At 41.4% G+C, this 20,607-nt stretch overlaps 3 protein-coding genes across 3 annotated transcripts; all 3 read left to right on the top strand.

The window, feature by feature from the left end:
• Positions 1-1,004: 1,004 nt before the first annotated feature.
• On the top strand, positions 1,005-3,459 carry LOC136484103 (uncharacterized). Its single transcript, XM_066481261.1, has 6 exons — positions 1,005-2,204; positions 2,295-2,477; positions 2,573-2,683; positions 2,772-2,844; positions 2,936-3,034; positions 3,203-3,459. The coding sequence occupies exons 1-6, from the start codon at positions 1,519-1,521 to the stop codon at positions 3,344-3,346; spliced, it is 1,296 nt and encodes a 431-aa protein (XP_066337358.1). The 5' UTR covers positions 1,005-1,518; the 3' UTR covers positions 3,347-3,459.
• A 3,402-nt stretch (positions 3,460-6,861) lies between these two features.
• Positions 6,862-9,048, top strand: LOC136484102 (L-type lectin-domain containing receptor kinase SIT2-like). Its single transcript, XM_066481260.1, has one exon. The coding sequence runs from the start codon at positions 6,923-6,925 to the stop codon at positions 8,939-8,941; it is 2,019 nt and encodes a 672-aa protein (XP_066337357.1). The 5' UTR covers positions 6,862-6,922; the 3' UTR covers positions 8,942-9,048.
• Positions 9,049-17,617: 8,569 nt separating this feature from the next.
• LOC136482616 (L-type lectin-domain containing receptor kinase SIT2-like) lies at positions 17,618-19,875 on the top strand. Its single transcript, XM_066479835.1, has one exon. The coding sequence runs from the start codon at positions 17,620-17,622 to the stop codon at positions 19,675-19,677; it is 2,058 nt and encodes a 685-aa protein (XP_066335932.1). The 5' UTR covers positions 17,618-17,619; the 3' UTR covers positions 19,678-19,875.
• Positions 19,876-20,607: the final 732 nt, after the last annotated feature.

Genomic DNA, 20,607 nt, shown 5'->3' with positions numbered 1-20,607 from the left:
AGGATTGTCTCTAAAAGAAAAGTTATTGGAGGGTGCAAAGATATAGAATATGATTTTTACTAAAATGATTCTCTAAATAATGATTTAAAGAGGAGTCTTGAAGATACTCCTATACATTTGACACTTGCGGAAAAACTACACAAAGACTCCGACAAACCATATCCGAAGTGAAAACTTGGCCAAAACCAGGGTTTTCTCTACCCGTCCATTGTGTAACGCAAATCCCAGTATATATTTATTGTTGGCACTGTCAGGTAGATCAACATCAAGAATCTTTCACAATATGTCTTGACCACACACAAACCATACGGCATCCAGCCTGACCACTCAGACTCCCTAGATTCGAGGTAATCTCATCTAGCCACACACATGATTGTGCAATACAACTATACATGCATATGGTACGCTCAATATCATTATCTTAAAGCTTTGGCCAAGTAAGATCACTGGACTCCTGAGAGCCCCAAATATAGTCCTAAACACGGACTTATGGTAATGGCGTGGTCCTACCAGGTTGGTCTTATAAGGTGAGCAAGGGTTCAGAGGTTTTCTCAACTAGTTCTTCAACAATTCTTATTTTTTAAAACTAGCTCAACTCCATGTAAATGGTAAGCTTATATGTAACCATCCCCCACCGTTGCTACAATAGGAAAGTATGAACAAACAGAGAGGAAGAAAACAAAAAATCTAACTCAAGGCAGGCACGCAAAAAAAAATGTAACTCATTGATACACAAAATTTCATTTGCCTTAAAAAGATTCTAGTAATTTGGATGCACTGCAACAAACAGGTAATTGTGCATATATAGTATGCTGTTTAGAAACATGGTCAAACAAATATCGTTTTCAGTATACTAATAACTTGACCTGTTCATACTCCCACATGATAATTACCTTGAAAAAGAATGAAGACAGGGTGCAGGCTCCAAACAAGCGAGCCATTCCTACTGGGTAGCTAACAAACTGCCTACCTCCTTGTGGGATATATATCGCCCAATAGAGTGCAAGCTTCAGTGCCATCGAGCTTATACCCTTGCGTATTCACTGAGTTGCTTATCCTCATGTGTGAGATGAATCATATGTCCTTGTTCCTTCCACTCATCTTCTTCATTGTGCTATGTGTTTCAGCCATTGCTAATGGTGAAGACCAATTTTCCTACTCTGGCTTCACTGGTGTTAACCTTACTCTCGACGGTGTGGCCATAGTCACACCAAATGGCCTCCTTGAGTTGACCAATGGAACTCTACGGCTCAAAGGCCATGCCTTCCACTCCACTCTATTCCGCTTCAGCAAGTCTCCCAATGGAACAACACAATCTTTCTCTGTCTCCTATGTGTTTGCTATCTACTGTATCCTGCCTAGCATCTGTGGCCATGGCATCGCGTTCCTTGTTTCCGCAAGCAGGAACTTCTCAACCGCATTGCAGAGCGAGTACATGGGTGTTATCAATGACCACAACAATGGTAATGCATCCAACCACTTCTTTGCTGTTGAGCTTGCCGAAACAAGGAACGCGATATGTCTATATTCTATGATAAACTTAAAAAGAATCAAGAAGCAAGGAGAAACCCGGAGAAACCGTACTTCTTCGTAGCTCCAGATATTCTAAGAAAAAGGGTGGCTTCTTACCAGCAACAACAGCGGGAATCTCGTAAGCCGTCCAAATCAACGTTAACGGACTATGACCGCACTCTCACCAAGTCAATTGAGGCGGCACAGAAAAAGAAGCGGGCAGGGAAAGGAGTTGCCCAACTCGGACAACAAGTGCACCAATCAGTCCCTCCGCTAGTTGTTGGTAATGAATATGGTTCGAATTTAGGATTAATGCATCAGGCAAACATACCTCCGGATGTCGATTTGGATCACCTTGGTGAATTTATTGATGAGACTGGTCTCGACCTTTACCAGATGTTTGGTGATGGAAACATTGAGAGTGCGGCGGAGGTTGATATTTGGAAGAAAAAATTTGTATTAGGCCAGAGTCTATACAACCCTCAAGCCTTATCTGATCTGGGGACGCAAATGTACCTGCTAAACAAGTGGTACATGCAGGCGTCTACCGGTGGAGACTTCTGCGTTGGTGTCAGAATTAGAGACGAACATTGGTTCCGTGGCGATGATGTTATGTATGTTGACTTTGCAGAATTTCATCAACTATGCCACCTGACCTCTCTGGACAAAGTTATCATTAGTTGCTATTGCCTGTAAGTAATAATTCTTTCGATCTATTATTAAACTCATCATATGTGTGTATATGCATATAAATTATCCTAACAAGTACTATATATATGTAGATTTACAATGACAGAGCTCAGAAAGGAAGGCTGCAATGAAATTGGTTTTGTTGATCCCCATATAGTATTCAAAGACCCAGTTACTCCAAAGACTAATTGGAAGTCTGAGTCGGAGAGTAACCTCATGAACTTCTTAGTGAACCAAAGCCACAAGAAGGATATACTCTTTCCCTACAACTTCAAGTGAGTGTTAATAATGTCGATCATCCTTAATGGCTCATATGTTGATTCTAGTTAATTAATGAGTGTTATGCGTTATATCCTATAAACACATGTAGCAATCACTGGATATTGATGGACATCGATCTGGTGAAAAGTCACTTGATAATCTATGACTCGATGAGAAAACCACAACAAGACTACCAAGATATGATAGATATTATCCAGAGGTAATTTCGGTATCTCTAGCAACTATATATACACACAAACATGATGATTAACTATATATGATGATGTGGCAAATTTTTTATTGGGCAGTGTTTGGAAAACCTTTATTGAGAAGCAACACATGAGAAAATGCAAAGCACCACTGAATGTAATCCCTTTGAAAGTAAGTCCCCTAAATCGCATCATCTTTATTAATTAAACATATAGCTTTCACCGGATCACCAGATTGGATGACAAATCTTTTTCTCGTAAAGTGGTGTCTGAGGCAGGAACAGGGGAACAACTACTGTGGTTACTATGTTTGTAAGTTTATCAAGGTGGTCTCCCAAAGAACTCCTACAGAGAGACTAAAAGTACGTTAAAAATACACTATATATTCATTTAATTATTATTATTGATTGTGTTACTATGTCTTTATATATATATATATATATATATATATATATATATATATATATATATATATATATATATATATATGTACATATATTAATTTATTTTCCTTTAATTCAAACCTGTAGACTCGATGGTTGGAGGAAAAGGTCATACGGCAAGACCAAATCAAAGCAATTCAAGAGTCTATAGCCGGATTTTTTAATGAGCAGGTCATCGATTCCAAGGGCGAGTTCTACTTCGACCCAACACTGCCATGGAAGCCAAGCTAGAGGATGAGAGAAAACTTGTTATATCACAACAACTGTAATGCAATCTTTTTGTAATATATGCACATGAAATAATATAATGTAAAATACACATATGCATGCATGCATGTAAATATATATATATTTTTCTATGCTTAAATTGTGTGATTTTAATACGTTCATTGTGCTGAACCGAAACATACTATACGCGCGTATAAATGTATAATTAGCAGCGTACAATTGGTACTTTTAACAACTCTCATGTGATGCTAAAGATGGGCTGTGGTATAGTGTGTGGGCGCATGAGCGCACACGCTGTGTGTAGCCCTCGAGCACGGGACTGTTTAAGGAAATCAATCGGGGTAATCATACTGTCATGGCACTAATTTTGGGGTTTAGGGAACCCCATGGTTAGATACTCAATGCCGTCTATAAAGAAAAATTTAGGTGTCAGTAAAAACACCAAAAAATTGGATTGTTCTCCGCACTAAAACAGGCAACCTACTGCTAAGCAGTAACACCTCCCTCCTACTGCGCTAGACACTCCTGAGTTATGTATAGAATTATGTATTTTAAATAAATATATTGGAATAGTGTGTTGAATAATTTGGCTATTAAATGAACTTGAATAAAAAATTTCAATACAAAGTTTTAAATCTTGTCCATGCAACTGTGATATAAGATGTGTCTCCATCCAAGATTGTTTGAAAAAGTAATAAAAAAATTGAATATCAAAATATGTAAATTTAAAACAAATATTTGACACACTAAATAGCTTCAAATCAAAAACTTATTAACATAAAAAATGTAGACTAGGTCGGCCAATATAACTTTGTTGTTAACTATGTGAACATTCAAGGTTGTTTAAAAATTCTAAATTTTGAATTACAAATTCTATGAACATAAAATACATATTTGGGACTCTAAATGACTTCAAGTAAAAAATAAATTAACTATAAAGTTGTAGATTTTATTGAGAACTACAACTTTCTTATAGACCATATCAACATTAGAGGTTGTTTGAAAATTTTAAATTTTAAATTCAAATTTGTGAACGTAAAACAATATTTTGGGAGACTAAACAGTTTTAAATTAAAAACTTCTCAACTACAAATCTGTAGATCACATTGAGACTTAGAATTTTGATATATAGATCGTCTTAATTCGAGCTCATATGAAAAAATTATGTTTGTTATACAACTATTTATAGAGACGACCACCTTGAGATGTCCGCCTCTGCAAAAATGACATCCTAAGACGACGGTATGTGTTAATTGTGATTTTAAGAGGCGGTAGCCTTACAACACCCGCCTCTTAAATCAATTTTGGAGACAGACATTTTCTTGTAGACCTTCTGACCATTTACGTAGACAGACCCGAAATATGTTCATATGTTAATCAGAGAATGGTTATTGTAGTAGTGGCAAAGCCACTAAATATTTATCTTGGGCACTGTCACATAGATCAATGTCAAGAATCTTTCACAGCATGTCTTGATCACACACAAACCTGACGGCATCCAGCCTGACCACTCAGACTCCCTAAATTTTAGGTAATCTCAACTAGCCACAACAAAAGATCACAAATAAACGTCTTAATTGGGTCACCACAGAATGCGTGTGATTCCCGACATAGATACCTTGACCATTGAACAGGTTCTCTCTTAAAAACTCTAGGGTTTTTTTTCTTTTCTTTTTTTCACGAGTGTACTGCTGAGGTATGTATTTCATTGAGTAGAAGTAGAGTTTGAAACATTACAAAGACCCGAAAGTAATCTTAGGATTACCACTGCACAGCAGTCCCAAACAACCGTGCTAACTGGAGAAAATGTTTTCTTCGAGCTCAAGTCTGTCTCCTTTTAATTTTATAGGCTAGTCAGGGTCAGGCCACCTGCCTCACAAAGCACGGTCTCAGGATTCCCTAGTTGTCCACCGTGGACCAATGACTACAAAACTAGTCTCTAAATATTGTTTTCTTTTCTGATCGCTACAAAGGCTGCTGTCTTTTAGTTGGATTGAATATATTCAAAGTGTTTCGCTCCTGCAGCGACATTTTCATGTGGGTTCTTCTAAATATGGCCAAGCAAAATGGGAATCACCTAGTTAGGTTCCTTGTGATAGAATCTATGCAACTAGGGGTAAGGTCTCGAGTTGATGTGAGTGCTTGTATTTTCTACATTTATTTATTTTAGGATTTATGATGCTAATATTTTAGTGGTAGGTGCCATGCCTATTGATATTGAGGTACCTTACCTGCCATGATTTTATCAATCTCGACTGTCGGCAGTGGTGATTATGTATGCATGTATACAAGTGCATGCATATATACAATGATTTTCATATAAATATATAAAAGAAAAACTTGGCCAAAAAGGTACCATGGTTCAATTCCGTGTACTAATTATTAGAGCAGCTCCGAGAGACTCTAAATCCTTCCTAATTTATTAGAATAAAGTTTCTAGTAAAAAAGTATCCTTCAACAGTTTTTTTAATTGGATCTCCAAATATAGACGTCCTCTATTTTGGTTTTCTTGCTAGTCAAAGATAGAGAGTGAGGATTGTCTCTAAAAGAAAAGTTATTGGAGGGTGCAAAGATAGAATATGATTTTTACTCAAATGATTCTCTAAATAATGATTTAAAGAGGAGTCTTGAAGATACTCCCATACATTTGACACTTGCGGAAAAACTACACAAAGACTCCGACAAACCATATCCGAAGTGAAAACTTGGCCAAAACCAGGGTTTTCTCTGCCCGTCCATTGTGTAACGCAAATCCCAGTATATATTTATTGTTGGCACTGTCAGGTAGATCAACATCAAGAATCTTTCACAATATGTCTTGACCACACACAAACCATACGGCATCCAGCCTGACCACTCAGACTCCCTAGATTCGAGGTAATCTCATCTAGCCACACACATGATTGTGCAATACAACTATACATACATATAGTACGCTCAATATCATTATCTTAAAGCTTTGGCCAAGTAAGATCACTGGACTCCTGAGAGCCCCAAATATAGTCCTAAACACGGACTTATGGTAATGGCGTGGTCCTACCAGGTTGGTCTTATAAGGTGAGCAAGGGTTGAGAGGTTTTCTCAACTAGTTCTTCAACAATTCTTATTTTTTAAAACTAGCTCAACTCCATGTAAATGGTAAGCTTATATGTAACCATCCCCCACCGTTGCTACAATAGGAAAGTATGAACAAACAGAGAGGAAGAAAACAGAAAATCTAACTCAGGCACGCAAAAAAAAAATGTAACTCATTGATACACAAAATTTCATTTGCCTTAAAAAATTCTAGTAATTTGGATGCACTGCAACAAACAGGTAATTGTGCATATATAGTATGCTGTTTAGAAACATGGTCAAACAAATATCGTTTTCAGTATAGTAATAACTTGACCTGTTCATACTCCCACTGTACCTTGAAAAAGAATGAAGACAGGGTGCAGACTCCAAACAAGCGAGCCATTCCTACTGAGTAGGTAACAAACTGCCTACCTCCTTGTGGGATATATATCGCCCAATAGAGTGCAAGCTTCAGTGCCATCGAGCTTATACCCTTGCTTATTCACTGAGTTGCTTATCCTCATGTGTGAGATGAATCATATGTCCTTGTTCCTTCCACTCATCTTCTTCATTGTGCTATGTGTTTCAGCCATTGCTAATGGTGAAGACCAATTTTCCTACTCTGGCTTCACTGGTGTTAACCTTACTCTCGACGGTGTGGCCACAGTCACACCAAATGGCCTGCTTGAGTTGACCAATGGAACTCTACGGCTCAAAGGCCATGCCTTCCACTCCACTCTATTCCGCTTCAGCAAGTCTCCCAATGGAACAGCACAATCTTTCTCTGTCTCCTATGTGTTTGCTATCTACTGTATCCTGCCTAGCATCTGCGGCCATGGCATCGCGTTCCTTGTTTCCGCAAGCAGGAACTTCTCAACCGCATTGCAGAGCGAGTACATGGGTGTTATCAATGACCACAACAATGGTAATGCATCCAACCACTTCTTTGCTGTTGAGCTTGACACCAATAAAAATGAGTTGTTCCATGACATAAATAACAATCATGTTGGGATCAACATCAATGGTCTTACTTCGTTGAAATCCAGCACTGCAGGGTACTATGATCACATGGATACTACCTTCCACAATGTTACTCTCACGAGTTATAAAGTGATGCAAGTGTGGGTGGAATACAATGGGGATAGCAAGCAGATAAACGTGACCTTGGCTCCAATACACATGAACAAACCCAGTAAACCATTACTCTCTATGAACTACGACCTCTCAGCAGTGATCCCTGACATGGCATATATTGGCTTCTCATCATCAACAGGTTCATTTGTTGCACGACACTATCTGCTTGGTTGGAGTTTTGGCATGAATCGACCAGCTCCGGCCATTGACATCACTAAGCTGCCAAACCTACCCCGGGAAGTTCCAGAGCCCCGGTCCAAAGTCTTGGAAATTGTACTGCCATTAGCCACTGCAGCATTTGTTCTTGTGATTGGCACCACTACCATTCTTCTTATTCGAAGGAGATTAAGGTATGCTGAGGTACGGGAGGATTGGGAAGTCGAGTTTGGGCCACATAGATTCTCCTACAAGGATTTGTTTCATGCTACAGAAGGGTTTAAGAACAAGAATCTACTAGGCATAGGAGGGTTTGGAAGGGTATACAAAGGACTGCTTTCAGCATCCAAATTGGAGATTGCGGTGAAGAGAATTTCCCATGACTCTAGGCAAGGCATGAGGGAATTCGTTGCTGAGATTGTCAGCATTGGTTGTCTCCAGCACCGCCATCTAGTACAGCTACATGGGTATTGCCGGCGGAAGGGTGAGCTTCTCCTAGTCTATGAGTACATGTCAAAGGGAAGCCTTGACAAATACTTGTATGACCTTGAGGACAAACCTTCATTAAGTTGGGCCCAAAGGTTTCGAATCATCAAAAGCATTGCTTCTGGCTTGCTTTACCTCCATGAGGAGTGGGACAAAGTTGTACTTCATCGAGACATCAAACCAAGCAATGTGCTCCTTGATGATCAGATGAATGGAAGACTAGGTGATTTTGGTTTAGCGAGGTTATATGACCATGGCACTGACCCTCAAACCACACATGTAGTTGGCACCATAGGATACCTAGCTCCAGAGCTAGCACGCACCAGCAGGGCAACCCCTCTTACTGATGTATTTTCCTTTGGAATTTTTGTCCTTGAAGTGATTTGTGGGAGAAAGCCCATCGACCAAACTGCACAAGGCAACAAAATCATGTTGGTTGACTGGGTTCTTGATCATTGCCGCAAAGGACTTCTCTTAGAGTCAGTGGACACCAAGCTTCAAGGTTGCTACAATGTTGATGAGGCATGCCTAACCCTAAAGTTAGGCTTGTTGTGCTCTCACCCTTTCACCAGTTTGAGGCCCAACATGAGGATGGTTATGCAGCATCTCAATGGAGATATACCACCACCGGAGCTAAACCCAATGCACATGAGCTTCAACGTGCTTTCCTTGATGCAGAACAGAAGTTTTGATCAAGAGAATATAGCAAACCAGTTGACAGTGACGAACAGCAGTGCAATCTCTGATCTCTCAGGAGGTAGATGACTTTCATGTCCTCGCACTGTTGTAACTTGTGCCAGGTTATATCTCATTTCACATGAACACTTGTACAAGATTATGTTAATATATTATGTGTCATAAAGTGGAAGTCATTATTTGTGTTGCAAGCCCTACAAAGTAAAGGATGTATTTATGCTTGGTAACTGTTAAAAGATGTTGTTTGTAAGGGTGTACAATAAAAGTTGAAAGAGACAGAGAATGGGCAAGTTCAGGGGAAAACAGCTACTCGTATAGCAATGCAATAGTAATGGTTTAGTCACTGAAATTGAAATTTATTCTCAAGGGGCATCATTGTATTTAATCTTACTATTAGTGATTTAGGCTCCATGACAATTCACATCTAACGCGCTACAAACAAAAATAGGTCTTAGAAATTATCATAATAACCAGAAACAATGGTAGACTCTAAGCATCATAGCCAATAATAGTCACAGGATCTATTTAGTTTTATAAAAAAATTACCCACAACTACCATTATTATGAAAAATAAAAAAAGTTACACCTTGATTTTGCATATAAATTAGACACCTATGCAATCATAAAAGATAATTCGAAATAACGCTTGAGTTTGTTTCTAAAATAGCCACCTGTGTCATTATCAAAGATAAGTTAAAAATACCGCCCTAATATTCTTTGTAAATTAGCCAGCTCTTCCATTACCAAAGGTAATGCAATGTACACCTAAGTTGGCATCAAATTATCCATATATTACAATATGAAAGTCAATGTAAAGTAACACCTTTTCATTTTGTATCTAAATTATCCACTCATCCGTTATAAAAAAAATAGAAAGTATCTCTCAAATTTACATGTAAATACTAATATCACCTATTATGAAGAATAATTCAATATTTATGAAATATGATATATATTTCTAAATTACACACTTGTACAATTAGTAAGTTAAAAAGTAAGTATAATGTTGTGTTCCACCATATAGACCAAATGCTTGATAATTTGTGGCATAACCCTCTGAGCCTTGGCAGTTAGTGGAGCAGAGCACGACTAGAGCGTCCATTCATTTGGTGGAGGAGATAGGTGACTATTTCTACATGGACTTACATTTTTCTACACCCACTCTGTGTTGATGCTAGTAGAGGCACATACTAGGGAGCTATCTGAACAAGCACAACTATGTTGTTTCATTATATAAGTCCGTGTAGATAACACTGGTAATATGTAATCAAGGGGCAACTTGGGTAGTATACCTGCTCATAGCGGTCATGTCTTTCCTCACATTCTGAGTTAGCTTGGATGGCTCTTGTAAAATATATACTTGTCCCCGACAGATTGTATGGATTTGATGATTGTATCTGTATGGTTTGTCCAATATGCTTTTATGTCTTATTTCAATATATATCGTGGAAACGCAATATCATTTCTGGATGAAAGAACATATTATGGCTTGACCCAACCATCGAAGCCGCTAGATCATACTTTCAGCTGACAGTGATTAGGGGATCATTAATGCTAGATAAAACTACGAACTGCTGCACAGCCGGATCAAATGGCAAATCGGCGGTGACCTGCCGTCCTCACAGCCGAATCAAATGCCAAACCGACAGTGACCATGGTGTCCTCATAGCAGGATCAAACATCAAACTAGTGGTGATAACGTCTTATCATAACTGGTTTCAAACCCATGGTGTTAACATGCCCATCATTCCTTACCACTACACTAACTTGTGACTATAGATCATACGGATTCCTTTAGTATTAATTCTATAAAATCTAGTGAATTAAATATTTCAGAATTAAAATGGCTTCAAATAAAAAAAGTCGTGAATTATAAAGTTGCGCAACTTTTTGAGATCTACAACTTTTGTTTTGGCCATTTCTTCATCCGAGATCATTCCCTACCACTATACACTAACGTGTGACTATAGAGCATATGGATTAAGTTGGACAAACAAACTATCTCAAATCAAAAAAGTATGAACTATGAAGTTGTAGGTCTTGTCGAGTACAACTACTTTGATATAAAGTTCATCTTTAGGGGACATCATATGAGAAACTTAAGAAGTTTGTCGTGCAGTTTATCACTGCCGGTTCTTATCACTACCAGTTCTAGCCACGAACCGGCAATGATGATAGTATCACTACTGGTTCACGGCAACAACTGGTAGTGATGATCTTTTTTTTTGCTTGAACCAGCAGTGATAGTTACCAGTAGTCATAACCCTAATATCACTGCCGGTTGGCCTATCATTGCCGGTTCACGAACCGGCAGTGATAGGCCTAAAGACACTGTCATTGCCGGTTCGTAAGCAACCGACAGTGATGGGGCAGCAGTGAAGGTCAATTCTTTAGTAGTGTAAGAAACAAGGAAAATAGAAGCTGATATGTGGCAGCATACCAACTGAAATCGTGCACCGCCAAAGGGCCCATGCCTTGCGACCATTTTTTTAGAAAATGAAAATTTTCTAAGCCCTAAGACTACACATAAATAGGAGGAAATCATGTACAAAGTCTATGTTTACTTGTCATCCTTTCTTGACAAACACTTCTAAAGTGATAACTTCAATGCTTTGCTTGCATTTTGAAAATTCTCCCTTTTATCTTCATGCTATTGTAGCGCCCCCTCAACCAATATGCTCCTCTAAAAATAGTCTACATAAAAGAAATATTTTTGTTTTTTCTAGGAACAATGCCATCATGTATACACTGTTGGCGGTCCTTAACTCACATTTTTACCACCAACGATTATATATAAACCATCCAAACAAAACACCAAACTTAGTAAATAGGGTTTTTCACTAACATATTCCATAAGTTTTGGTGAGTTGATCATTTTCAGGACATACACATGGAATACATTGGAAAACACATCAAAAGGTGCAAACCAGGAAGCATAAAGTAGAAATGTGCAATGGAATAAAGAAAGACGACCTACCTACACATCAAAAGTGGGCCAAGCACCGACGTGGGAGCGATCCAGACCCAGCCAGCAGCCCACAGCGCGAAGGCGGTGCCGAAGTGGGCCAGGCCTAGTGCGGGCGCACCGCCCCTAGCTCCGCTCGGCCCCACCTTGCACAGGCGGTGCAATCAATGCCCCTAGGGGTCAGTTCGGGAGGTTTTCATATTTATCTCCACCGAAACCGACCTATAGCTACTATAAAGAGAGGGCTAGAGCTCCACATTTGAACAACACACTAGAGAGCACAAGAGCATCAAAGAACAAGAGCAAGAGCATCACTCCATGGTCTTAGGCCGTAGCTAGCTCTAGAAGAAAAATAGGGAGAGATGTGTGGGAAGAGTATGGGGAAGAGCCGGGCTTGTCGGTGTCTCCCCGCCTTGCACCTCGACGAATGCAAGTGCCTCAACGGGATTTCCCGCTAAGTGAATATTCATGATTCTTTTGGTATAAAGTCTTTGAGTAGTTAAGCTATACTCTTACTTGTTTGCGGGTTCGTCGTCCGTCCCCGTGGCGGATGCTCTAGTAGAGGACTCCTGATAAAGACGGATGTTCCGAGCTGACGTTAGAGTAGTAGTCGATAGCATAGACATGGTGTCTAGGCTAGAGGCTACCTTTATTTACCTCGTATACTCCGGTTGAGGGGTAGGTGGCAGATGGTGACAGCCCTGTCCGTCCCTTGTAATCCTCCACGTTTGGGTACGGCATAGAGCTGGAGGCCAGCATCACCTGGCAGACTAGGTGAAACCCGGTGCCCGAAGTAAGCAAGTATAAGTAGAGTTTATCTATCCTTAGACCCTAAGCCTTAGAAATCCTTCTCTACCTTTACCAGCTATCCTTGTGTTGTCCATAGACAAATTAGTTAGAAGAAATACCTCCGTTCCCTGTGAAAATACGATACACTAAATACTTCCGGGTGAAAGCTATAACGGTAATTCCGTATGCTTGCGGATTAATTTCTATAGACGTTAAGAAATACCAATATACATCAAATAATGGCAGCAGCCCCAACAAAAAACTATTTTTTATTCTCCCTCCCAATGCCCGTGAGCCAGCCTCCAAGCATGTGAGTAGTAGATCTCGTGAGGTTAACCTAGTAGCAATGTAAACAATATTCCTAATAGTTTTAGCATGCTAGAGTTTATAAAAGGTGCTTTGTTGTATGAGCAATTTTTTTATTTACAAGGATTTTATTAATATGATATCCAGTAAATAAAGGTGGCAAGACCCAATTGATCATGAGAACGACTTAGAGGAACTCATTTGCGGTGGCTACAGGCAGTCTAAATAAAGCACCGTATGTTTACATGTAGTTTGATAGTCTCTTGTTCCTTTTATGCTAGGCAATCATTATAGATCACATATTCAAGTGTCACGATCCAAATACTAATTCCACGGTACATCTCCATTGAAATTAAAACAAAAAAAATAGAACTTTAATCACAATCATCATGAAAATAAGTATAAATTAATCATAATCATCAAATGCGACAAAATAACTCACATTACGATCCGGACACTTGTAAAAGATACGGCCCTTGTTGGGATACTCCTTCCTCACCCGGTACTCCATCACAATCTTCTCCTCACACTTACCGCATGCAATGAGAGGGGGGTCCGGCCTCAGTCGCTTTGGAACCCGATGAGAAGTCGAGGACCCGAAAGCAGTTGTCATCTACTCTCTATACTCATTTTTAATATAATATAAATTTCTCATTTCATAAACAAATAAAATTAAAAAAACTCTCAAATTCTCTATATCTCTAAACCATGAAGTGTGCTATGCATGCTAGAAATGAAAGCTGAATACTAGTTTTGAATAACTACTTTAACCTTCCTTCGTCCAAATATGCAAACTTTAAAGTGATTTTGAGCTTAAATGGCTTACAAATAAAAAAATCCACCATAAAAAACCACATATATCTAGTCCACAAAATGAGATATGCTACTGATAAAACATGTGTAACACCCTAAAATTTGCACTCTTTTAAAATAGCTAAATCAGATTTATTTATGCAATTATGTGTGCATTCAAATATAAGAAAATAATAATTTTTGTGAAATTAAAATCAAATATAAGGTTAGTAACCTCTTGATGCATTCATGCTGCTGCATTTAAATTATTGTGATGTCTGGTTTTGACCCAAATGCCAAAATGATTCAAAAACCCTTTGAAAATGAATTTGGAAAATTGGTTCAAAAAAATAAAAAGGAATTCTTTTCCCTTCACTCCCTTCCTCATTTCTGGCCTGCTGGTCATTTCCCCGCTGGCCCCTTTTTTCCCAGCACCACCCGCGCGCAAGGCGCCGGCCCAGCAAACACCGCTGCTCCCTTGGCCCAGCTCGGGCGCAACCGTTGCCGCGCCTCCCCCTTCCTTCTCCCCGCTGACGGCCCGGGTCGACCAGTCAGCGCCGTCCTCCATATCCGCACGCCCCGCGCTCGATCAAGGCGAAACCGCCGCCGCGCCCACCTTGCATCGTGGGAGCGCCCCCCGCGCCCCGGCCTCTACAAAAGGGTGCCGAACCCCTCGCCGCCTCCCCTACTACCTATCCCCGCTCCCTTTTCGCATTTGCTCGAGCTGAGGAAGCCACAGCAACCGCCGCAGTGCTCGTCGGGATCCGCCGTCCGCCCCTCCGTGCGAACCGCCATCCCCAAGCCGCCTCCGTCCCTGTTTTGCTCCGCGGTGAGACCCCTTGCTCCCCTCCTTTCTCCCCATGGCCTTAATTCCATGTTTCGCGGCCTCTAGGGCCCTATCCGCGGCGCCATGGAGCTTCTTGCCGCCGGCCATGGCTCCCACCGCGCCAACCGTGTCCACCGGCCCCATTCTCGGCCTGGCCGAGGTCTCCTTCACCCCCTATATCCCCCGGTGTTCTCAGATGCCCAAACTGAGGCTTCTAGGCCTTGTTTCCTGTGCGCCGGCGAGGTTCTTGCCGTCGGCCATGGAGCCTTGCCGCCGGAGTCACTGTGCCTGGCCGGACCCCTTCTCTCTCTTCCCTAGAGCTAATCTGAGCCACCCATCTGTGATCCAACGGCTTAGATCAGCCGATACCCTTTCGCCCTGGCAGTTTTGCTTAAGAGACCCTGAGTTTTTCTAAGTCCTAACCTGCAGTCCAAAGCACGTTTCCAGAGTACGCTTTCTCGTTTTGAAGACGTAAAGTATACTATTTTAGTCCAAAATACGTTTTCAGTATTTACAGAAATGCCACTAGATTTGTTTTGCTCATAAAAACTTCGTTTTAGCTCCGAATTGACCCGTTCAAATTGCGTTAGTTTCATAATTTCATAATCTACGTGTTAGTACCACTGTTAATCATGTTTGCAACTTTTAAATTTCATGGTTAGATTTAATTAAATAAATTGCTATAGGAAATCTCGTTTAATTCATAACTTTCGCGTTTTAGCTCCGATTTTCGTGAACTTCACGTTGACGTGATCGTAGCGAGACGTAGATTCTTTTCATAAATATTTTATCTTGTTTTCTATACTATTGGTGTACTATTCTAACTATATGATTGTTTGCTTTGCATGAATGCCTTTGGAATGTTGTATGTTGCCGTGTTGGTCGCGTTCAGATGGTGAGGAGAATGTTGAAGACCAAGAGTTCTTCGACGACCAGTAGGATCAGCAGGAGTTTGCTAACTAAGGCAAGTATAGCATGGGCCTACCTTGATGTCCTATTCACTTTAATCATTCACTCATGTGCATGTGTCTAACTTTGATAACCATAAGGACATTCTAGTAATTTGATGACATGTTTCCTTGACTCCTATGGGTTAATTGCATATGGGTAGATTGCTAGTGCTCTAACTGAACATGATCTATACAATGGTTAATGGTTCTATGGAACTAAAAGTAAAACAAGATTTATCAACTGATCCAGAGGGCGAAGGTGCAAATGACTTTGATCATGTTGCTCCTGGCCCTCCATAAGGACTTATCTGTCAGCGAAAGCTGGGACTGACAGTGCAACCGTGAGAGTCATATGGCTCTGACTTTAGCTCAGTAATAGGACCTTTTCTAGCTTGTTAGAGGTTACCTTTATGGCGCAAAAGGGGCTTGCCACGTTGGGTAAAGGGCTGCCTCTATTCCTATGTGTATAGCCGTGATGGATATGTGCCATAGGAAAGGGGGTTCCTACATCTGCCTGCCGAGGAAACCTAGCGACCCTAACTTGTTAGAGAAACCTATGAAATGGCTTCATAGTGTACCCTGCCCGATCACCTTGGCAGTGACATGGGAGTAATTAACCCGGGCATATGGGAATCACGACTCGTGGTGAATGTGCACCACCTCTGCAGAGGGTTACAAACTGTTATAACAGCCGTGCTCATGGTCACGAGCGGCCTGAAAAACTTACAGAATAAATGGTTACTCATTGTGGTTCATTTATGATGATATACGATGACAATATGATGCAAATGATTCTGATATCTGCTTATGTGGGTTTAAATGGGAGCTTAAGCATAACTTGATTATACTTGTTAATAAAATCTGGACTTACTAAAAGTGCTAACTGCAGTAAATATGTGTCATCCTTTTTGAGCTTCATAACCCTATGTTATCTTGTTAAGTACGGGAAGTACTTACGCTTGTTTACTTTCTATATTTGGATAAAATTCCGGATGGGTAACAGATGACAACGGGTATGAGGAGTTTCCTGAGGATTATTAGGTTTGTGGTCAATCAATTGACCTTCCCTGTGATGGAGTTCCACGAGAGAGTTATCATTTTATTTTTCGCTGTGTTGTGTAAGACTATGTGTTGTTAATAATCGTGATGTAAGATACACCGTGATGATACTTTATATGATTTGTCGACTTGTGTGTGTGACTGATCTCTGGGCACACATGAGTTTAGTGCATTCAATTTTATCCTTAAAATTGGGTGTGACAACATGAGAGTATAAAGTTGGCAACCTTTAGAACCGAAGAATCGATGGAGGAATCAAAGAAATCTTGTGATTACCGACGATGAAGAAGAAGAGAGGCCAGCGATGAAGCAAGAACACTGAGCTCGAAGTGGCTCGGGCTCGGGGGAATAAGGGGTATACAGGAGGGGACCTTTAGTCCCGGTTGGAGACAGCAACCGGGACTAAAGGTCCCTTTCTAGTCCCGGACGGAGCCTCCGGGAGTAGACTTTTACTCCTGGTTGGATGGACCAACCAGGAATAAAAATTAACCTTTAGTCCCAGTTGGTAGCTTCAACCGGGACTAAAGGTCCCCTGCAGCAAAAGCCTGCCGCAGTAGCCATTGGACAGGGACCTTTAGTCCCGGTTGGAGCTACCAACCGAGACTAAAGGTTTCTCTAGTCCCGGGAGCGAAAAATACCGGGACTAAAGCTAAATTTCGAAGTGGATCAAAAGTCGTTTCCCTACTGGTGTCTTTGTTCCTTTTATGCTAGGCAATCATTATAGATCACATATTCAAGTGTCACGATCCAAATACTAATTCCACGGTACATCTTGTATTGGTGGAAAAAATGATATCCTAATTTATATCCTGGTTTTGTGTAATTTTTTCCAAGAAAACAGTAAATTCTTCTTGTGGTAGCTACGAGGTCTGAAGCTGGAACTTATGGATTATTTAAATTGAAAACAAAAAAAAATCGCTTTCTTCGTTTGAAGTGTTAACTACGTCAGACAATGACGTGTGTGGACGACACATGGCACCGAAGCCACTTGGCCTCAATGCGAATCAATTTAAATAGCTTTGCACTATGCTAGCTTAGCTATGTACAAGCACGAAACAGCATGGCCTATGAAGTGCTTGAGCCTTGCAGCCCACTCACATCTCACCTGAAATTTTTCTTACTCTGCCTCCTCCTTTTCATTGGCCATGAACCTGCACTCTTCACTGCATCAACTCCTGATAACCAACTCCTGTACCTTGGCTTTACAGGCACTAATATCAGCTTGGACGACACTGCCACAGTCACGTCAAACGGACTCCTTGAGTTAACCAACGGTACACTTGATTCCAAAGGCCATGCCTTCCACCCAACTCCATTGCACTTCCGTGGCTCACACAATGATAGAGTGCATTCTTTCTCCGTGACCTTTGTGTTTGCCATCCGCTCTACCTACCAAATCATGTGCCTACATGGCCTGGCCTTTATCATAGCTCCAAGCACAAACTTCTCAGATGCAATGTCCAGCCAATACTTAGGATTCATGAACTCCGATAAGAGAGGCAGCTTGAGCAACCATATCTTGGCCATTGAACTAGACACCGCCCTAAATATCGAGTTCCAAGACATCAACGCCAACCATGTTGGCATCGACATCAACGATCTCCACTCTATGCAGTCCTACCCTGCGGGCTACTTTGATGATAGGAATAGTAGCTTCCAAAACATGAGTCTTGTCAGTGGTGATGCCATGCATGTTTGGGTAGACTACAACGGAGAAGCCAAGAAAATCAATGTTACCATGGCTCCACTCCAGATGGCGAAACCGAAGAAGCCACTCATCTCAGCCCATTTGGACCTCTCAGCAGTTCTACACAAGTCATCATATATCGGCTTCTCATCAGCAACCGGCTCAGTTGACGCACGACACTACGTGCTTGGCTGGAGCTTCGGCATGAACAAACCTGCTCCGGTGATCGACATCACCAAACTGCCTAAGCTACCTCCGCAGGGCCCGAAACCTCAATCAATACTTCTGGAAATTATCCTGCCAATAGCATCAGCGACATTCATGGTCGTTGTGGGTGCCATCATCATTTCACTGGTGAGGAGGCAACGGCGATATGCTGAGGTCAAAGAAGATTGGGAAGTTGAATTCAAGCCACACCGTTTCTCGTACAAGGATTTGTATCATGCCACCGAAGGATTCAAGAGCAAGAACCTGCTAGGTGCTGGAGGATTCGGGGAGGTATACAAAGGAGTGCTTCCGTCATCGAAACTGGAAGTTGCTGTGAAGAAGGTTTCCCATGAATCAAGGCAGGGTATGAAGGAGTTCATTGCTGAAGTTGTCAGCATCGGCCGCATTCGACACCGTAACCTTGTTCAGTTGCTTGGTTATTGCAGGCGAAAAGGTGAACTACTTCTAGTATATGCCTACATGTCAAATGGCAGTCTTGATAAGTATCTATACTCCGATGTGGACAAGATAACAGTGAGTTGGGCTCAGAGGTTTCGGATCATCAAAGGCATTGCTACGGGCCTTCTCTACCTCCACGAGAAGTGGGAGAAAGTTGTCGTCCACCGTGATATCAAGTCGAGTAACGTGCTTCTTGACAGTGAAATGAACGGACACCTAGGTGACTTTGGCCTTGCAAGATTGTACGACCACGGCACCGATCTACAGACCACGCATGTTGTTGGTACCATGGGTTACCTCGCCCCTGAATTGGCAAGCACGGGCAGGGCATCCCCACTCACAGATGTGTTTGCCTTTGGTGCATTCCTTCTTGAGGTTACCTGCGCGAAAAGGCCAGTGAACAACAACGTAAGGGATAATAATCAAGTGGTGCTTGTTGACTGGGTACTTGAGCATTGGCACAAAGGATCACTAGCTGATACGGTCGACAGCAAATTACATGGTGATTATAATGTCGACGAAGCATGCCTGGTACTGAAGCTAGGGCTATTATGCTCACACCCATTTACCAATGTAAGGCCTAATATGCAAGAAGTGGTGCGGTACCTTGACGGAGATCTGCCACTCCCAGAGTTGACGCATACAGACATGAGCTTCAGTCTGCTCTCTCTAATGCAGGATGAAGGGTTTGACCCATACGTACTGTCATACCCTTCATCAAAGATACGCAGTGGTACAATATCTGGCATCTCGGGAGGAAGATGATACAAATGGTGTTTGACGTCGTCGTCTCGTCGTCATCATAATAGGACCAAATCATGTATAGTTTTGGGCCTGGATCTGTGTCTCAATGTATCATTACTTATTGTATGGTATGAGGTATGCCTTTTTCAAATAGCTGCAAGAACATCGCAGGTTGCCTTTGTTATTAGAAGTGAAGGACCAAACACTCGTTGAGGGATAGTCGTTGAATTGGAGCCTGTGAGACCCTGATTTTTGAGTTTCTAAAGACAATCAAATTTATATAATGCTCCATAAAGGGTTTTAATTTCCGAAGAGAATAGACAATTTATAAAAATAAATAAATTAAAAACTCACAAAGTTAGGAAACATGCTTGACTCATTGGTGCCCTTATATATTTCCGAGATTTTGAATGTCTCCGTAAAAGAAACGATCTTTCCTGCTTTGTTTCTATGCAGCTCTACTTTCGGCCCGCAAATCTTATGTTTTTACTTCCTCACACGCCTCCTTTGCTTCTGGTTTTGGACCGGCCCGGCATTTGGGCTCTTGTGGACACTGCCGAATGAAAGGTCCCCGCAATCCTGGAGCGACGTGGCCCTTGTTGCCATAGCTTGATTAGCAGACTGAAACCCCAATGAGACTACTGGGCCACCAGTATGGACAGGAACGCCGCGCTCGCGGCCATGAGGCCGTGACTGCTGAGATGCTACTGCCGCTGCGACGTGGGCTTAGCTCTACTTCCTCCGGGCCTGTTGAAGTGTTGAGTTCAATGGTGCACATCAATGTTGGGTGTAAGTAAATAAAGCATCGCGGTCAGAATTGGATCTTGTAGCAGCCAACGAGGCAGTCGTCGGGTGCCTGTGGTGACTTCGTCAATTTCGAGAATTTATTGACCCTGTCTTCGAAGATGCTCGTAGGGTAGGATTTGCATGCATGTACTCATAAGGGTGAGT

This window comes from Miscanthus floridulus, chromosome 9 (genome assembly GCF_019320115.1).
Source record: "Miscanthus floridulus cultivar M001 chromosome 9, ASM1932011v1, whole genome shotgun sequence".
Taxonomy (NCBI): domain Eukaryota; kingdom Viridiplantae; phylum Streptophyta; class Magnoliopsida; order Poales; family Poaceae; genus Miscanthus; species Miscanthus floridulus.
The sequence above is the reverse complement of the archived record's forward strand: the minus strand, read 5'-3'. Positions and strand labels throughout refer to the sequence as shown.

What these genes read in the sequence shown, in the direction of transcription:
- LOC136484103 (XM_066481261.1), top strand. Translation starts at nt 1,519, where the DNA reads ATGTCTATATTCTATGATAAACTTAAAAAGAATCAAGAAGCAAGGAGA. An exon ending in ATCATTAGTTGCTATTGCCT is followed by an intron (nt 2,205 to 2,294) that starts GTAAGTAATAAT and finishes ATATATATGTAG; the next exon opens with ATTTACAATGACAGAGCTCA. An exon ending in ATGATAGATATTATCCAGAG is followed by an intron (nt 2,684 to 2,771) that starts GTAATTTCGGTA and finishes TTTATTGGGCAG; the next exon opens with TGTTTGGAAAACCTTTATTG.
- LOC136484102 (XM_066481260.1), top strand. Translation starts at nt 6,923, where the DNA reads ATGTGTGAGATGAATCATATGTCCTTGTTCCTTCCACTCATCTTCTTC.
- LOC136482616 (XM_066479835.1), top strand. Translation starts at nt 17,620, where the DNA reads ATGGCCTATGAAGTGCTTGAGCCTTGCAGCCCACTCACATCTCACCTG.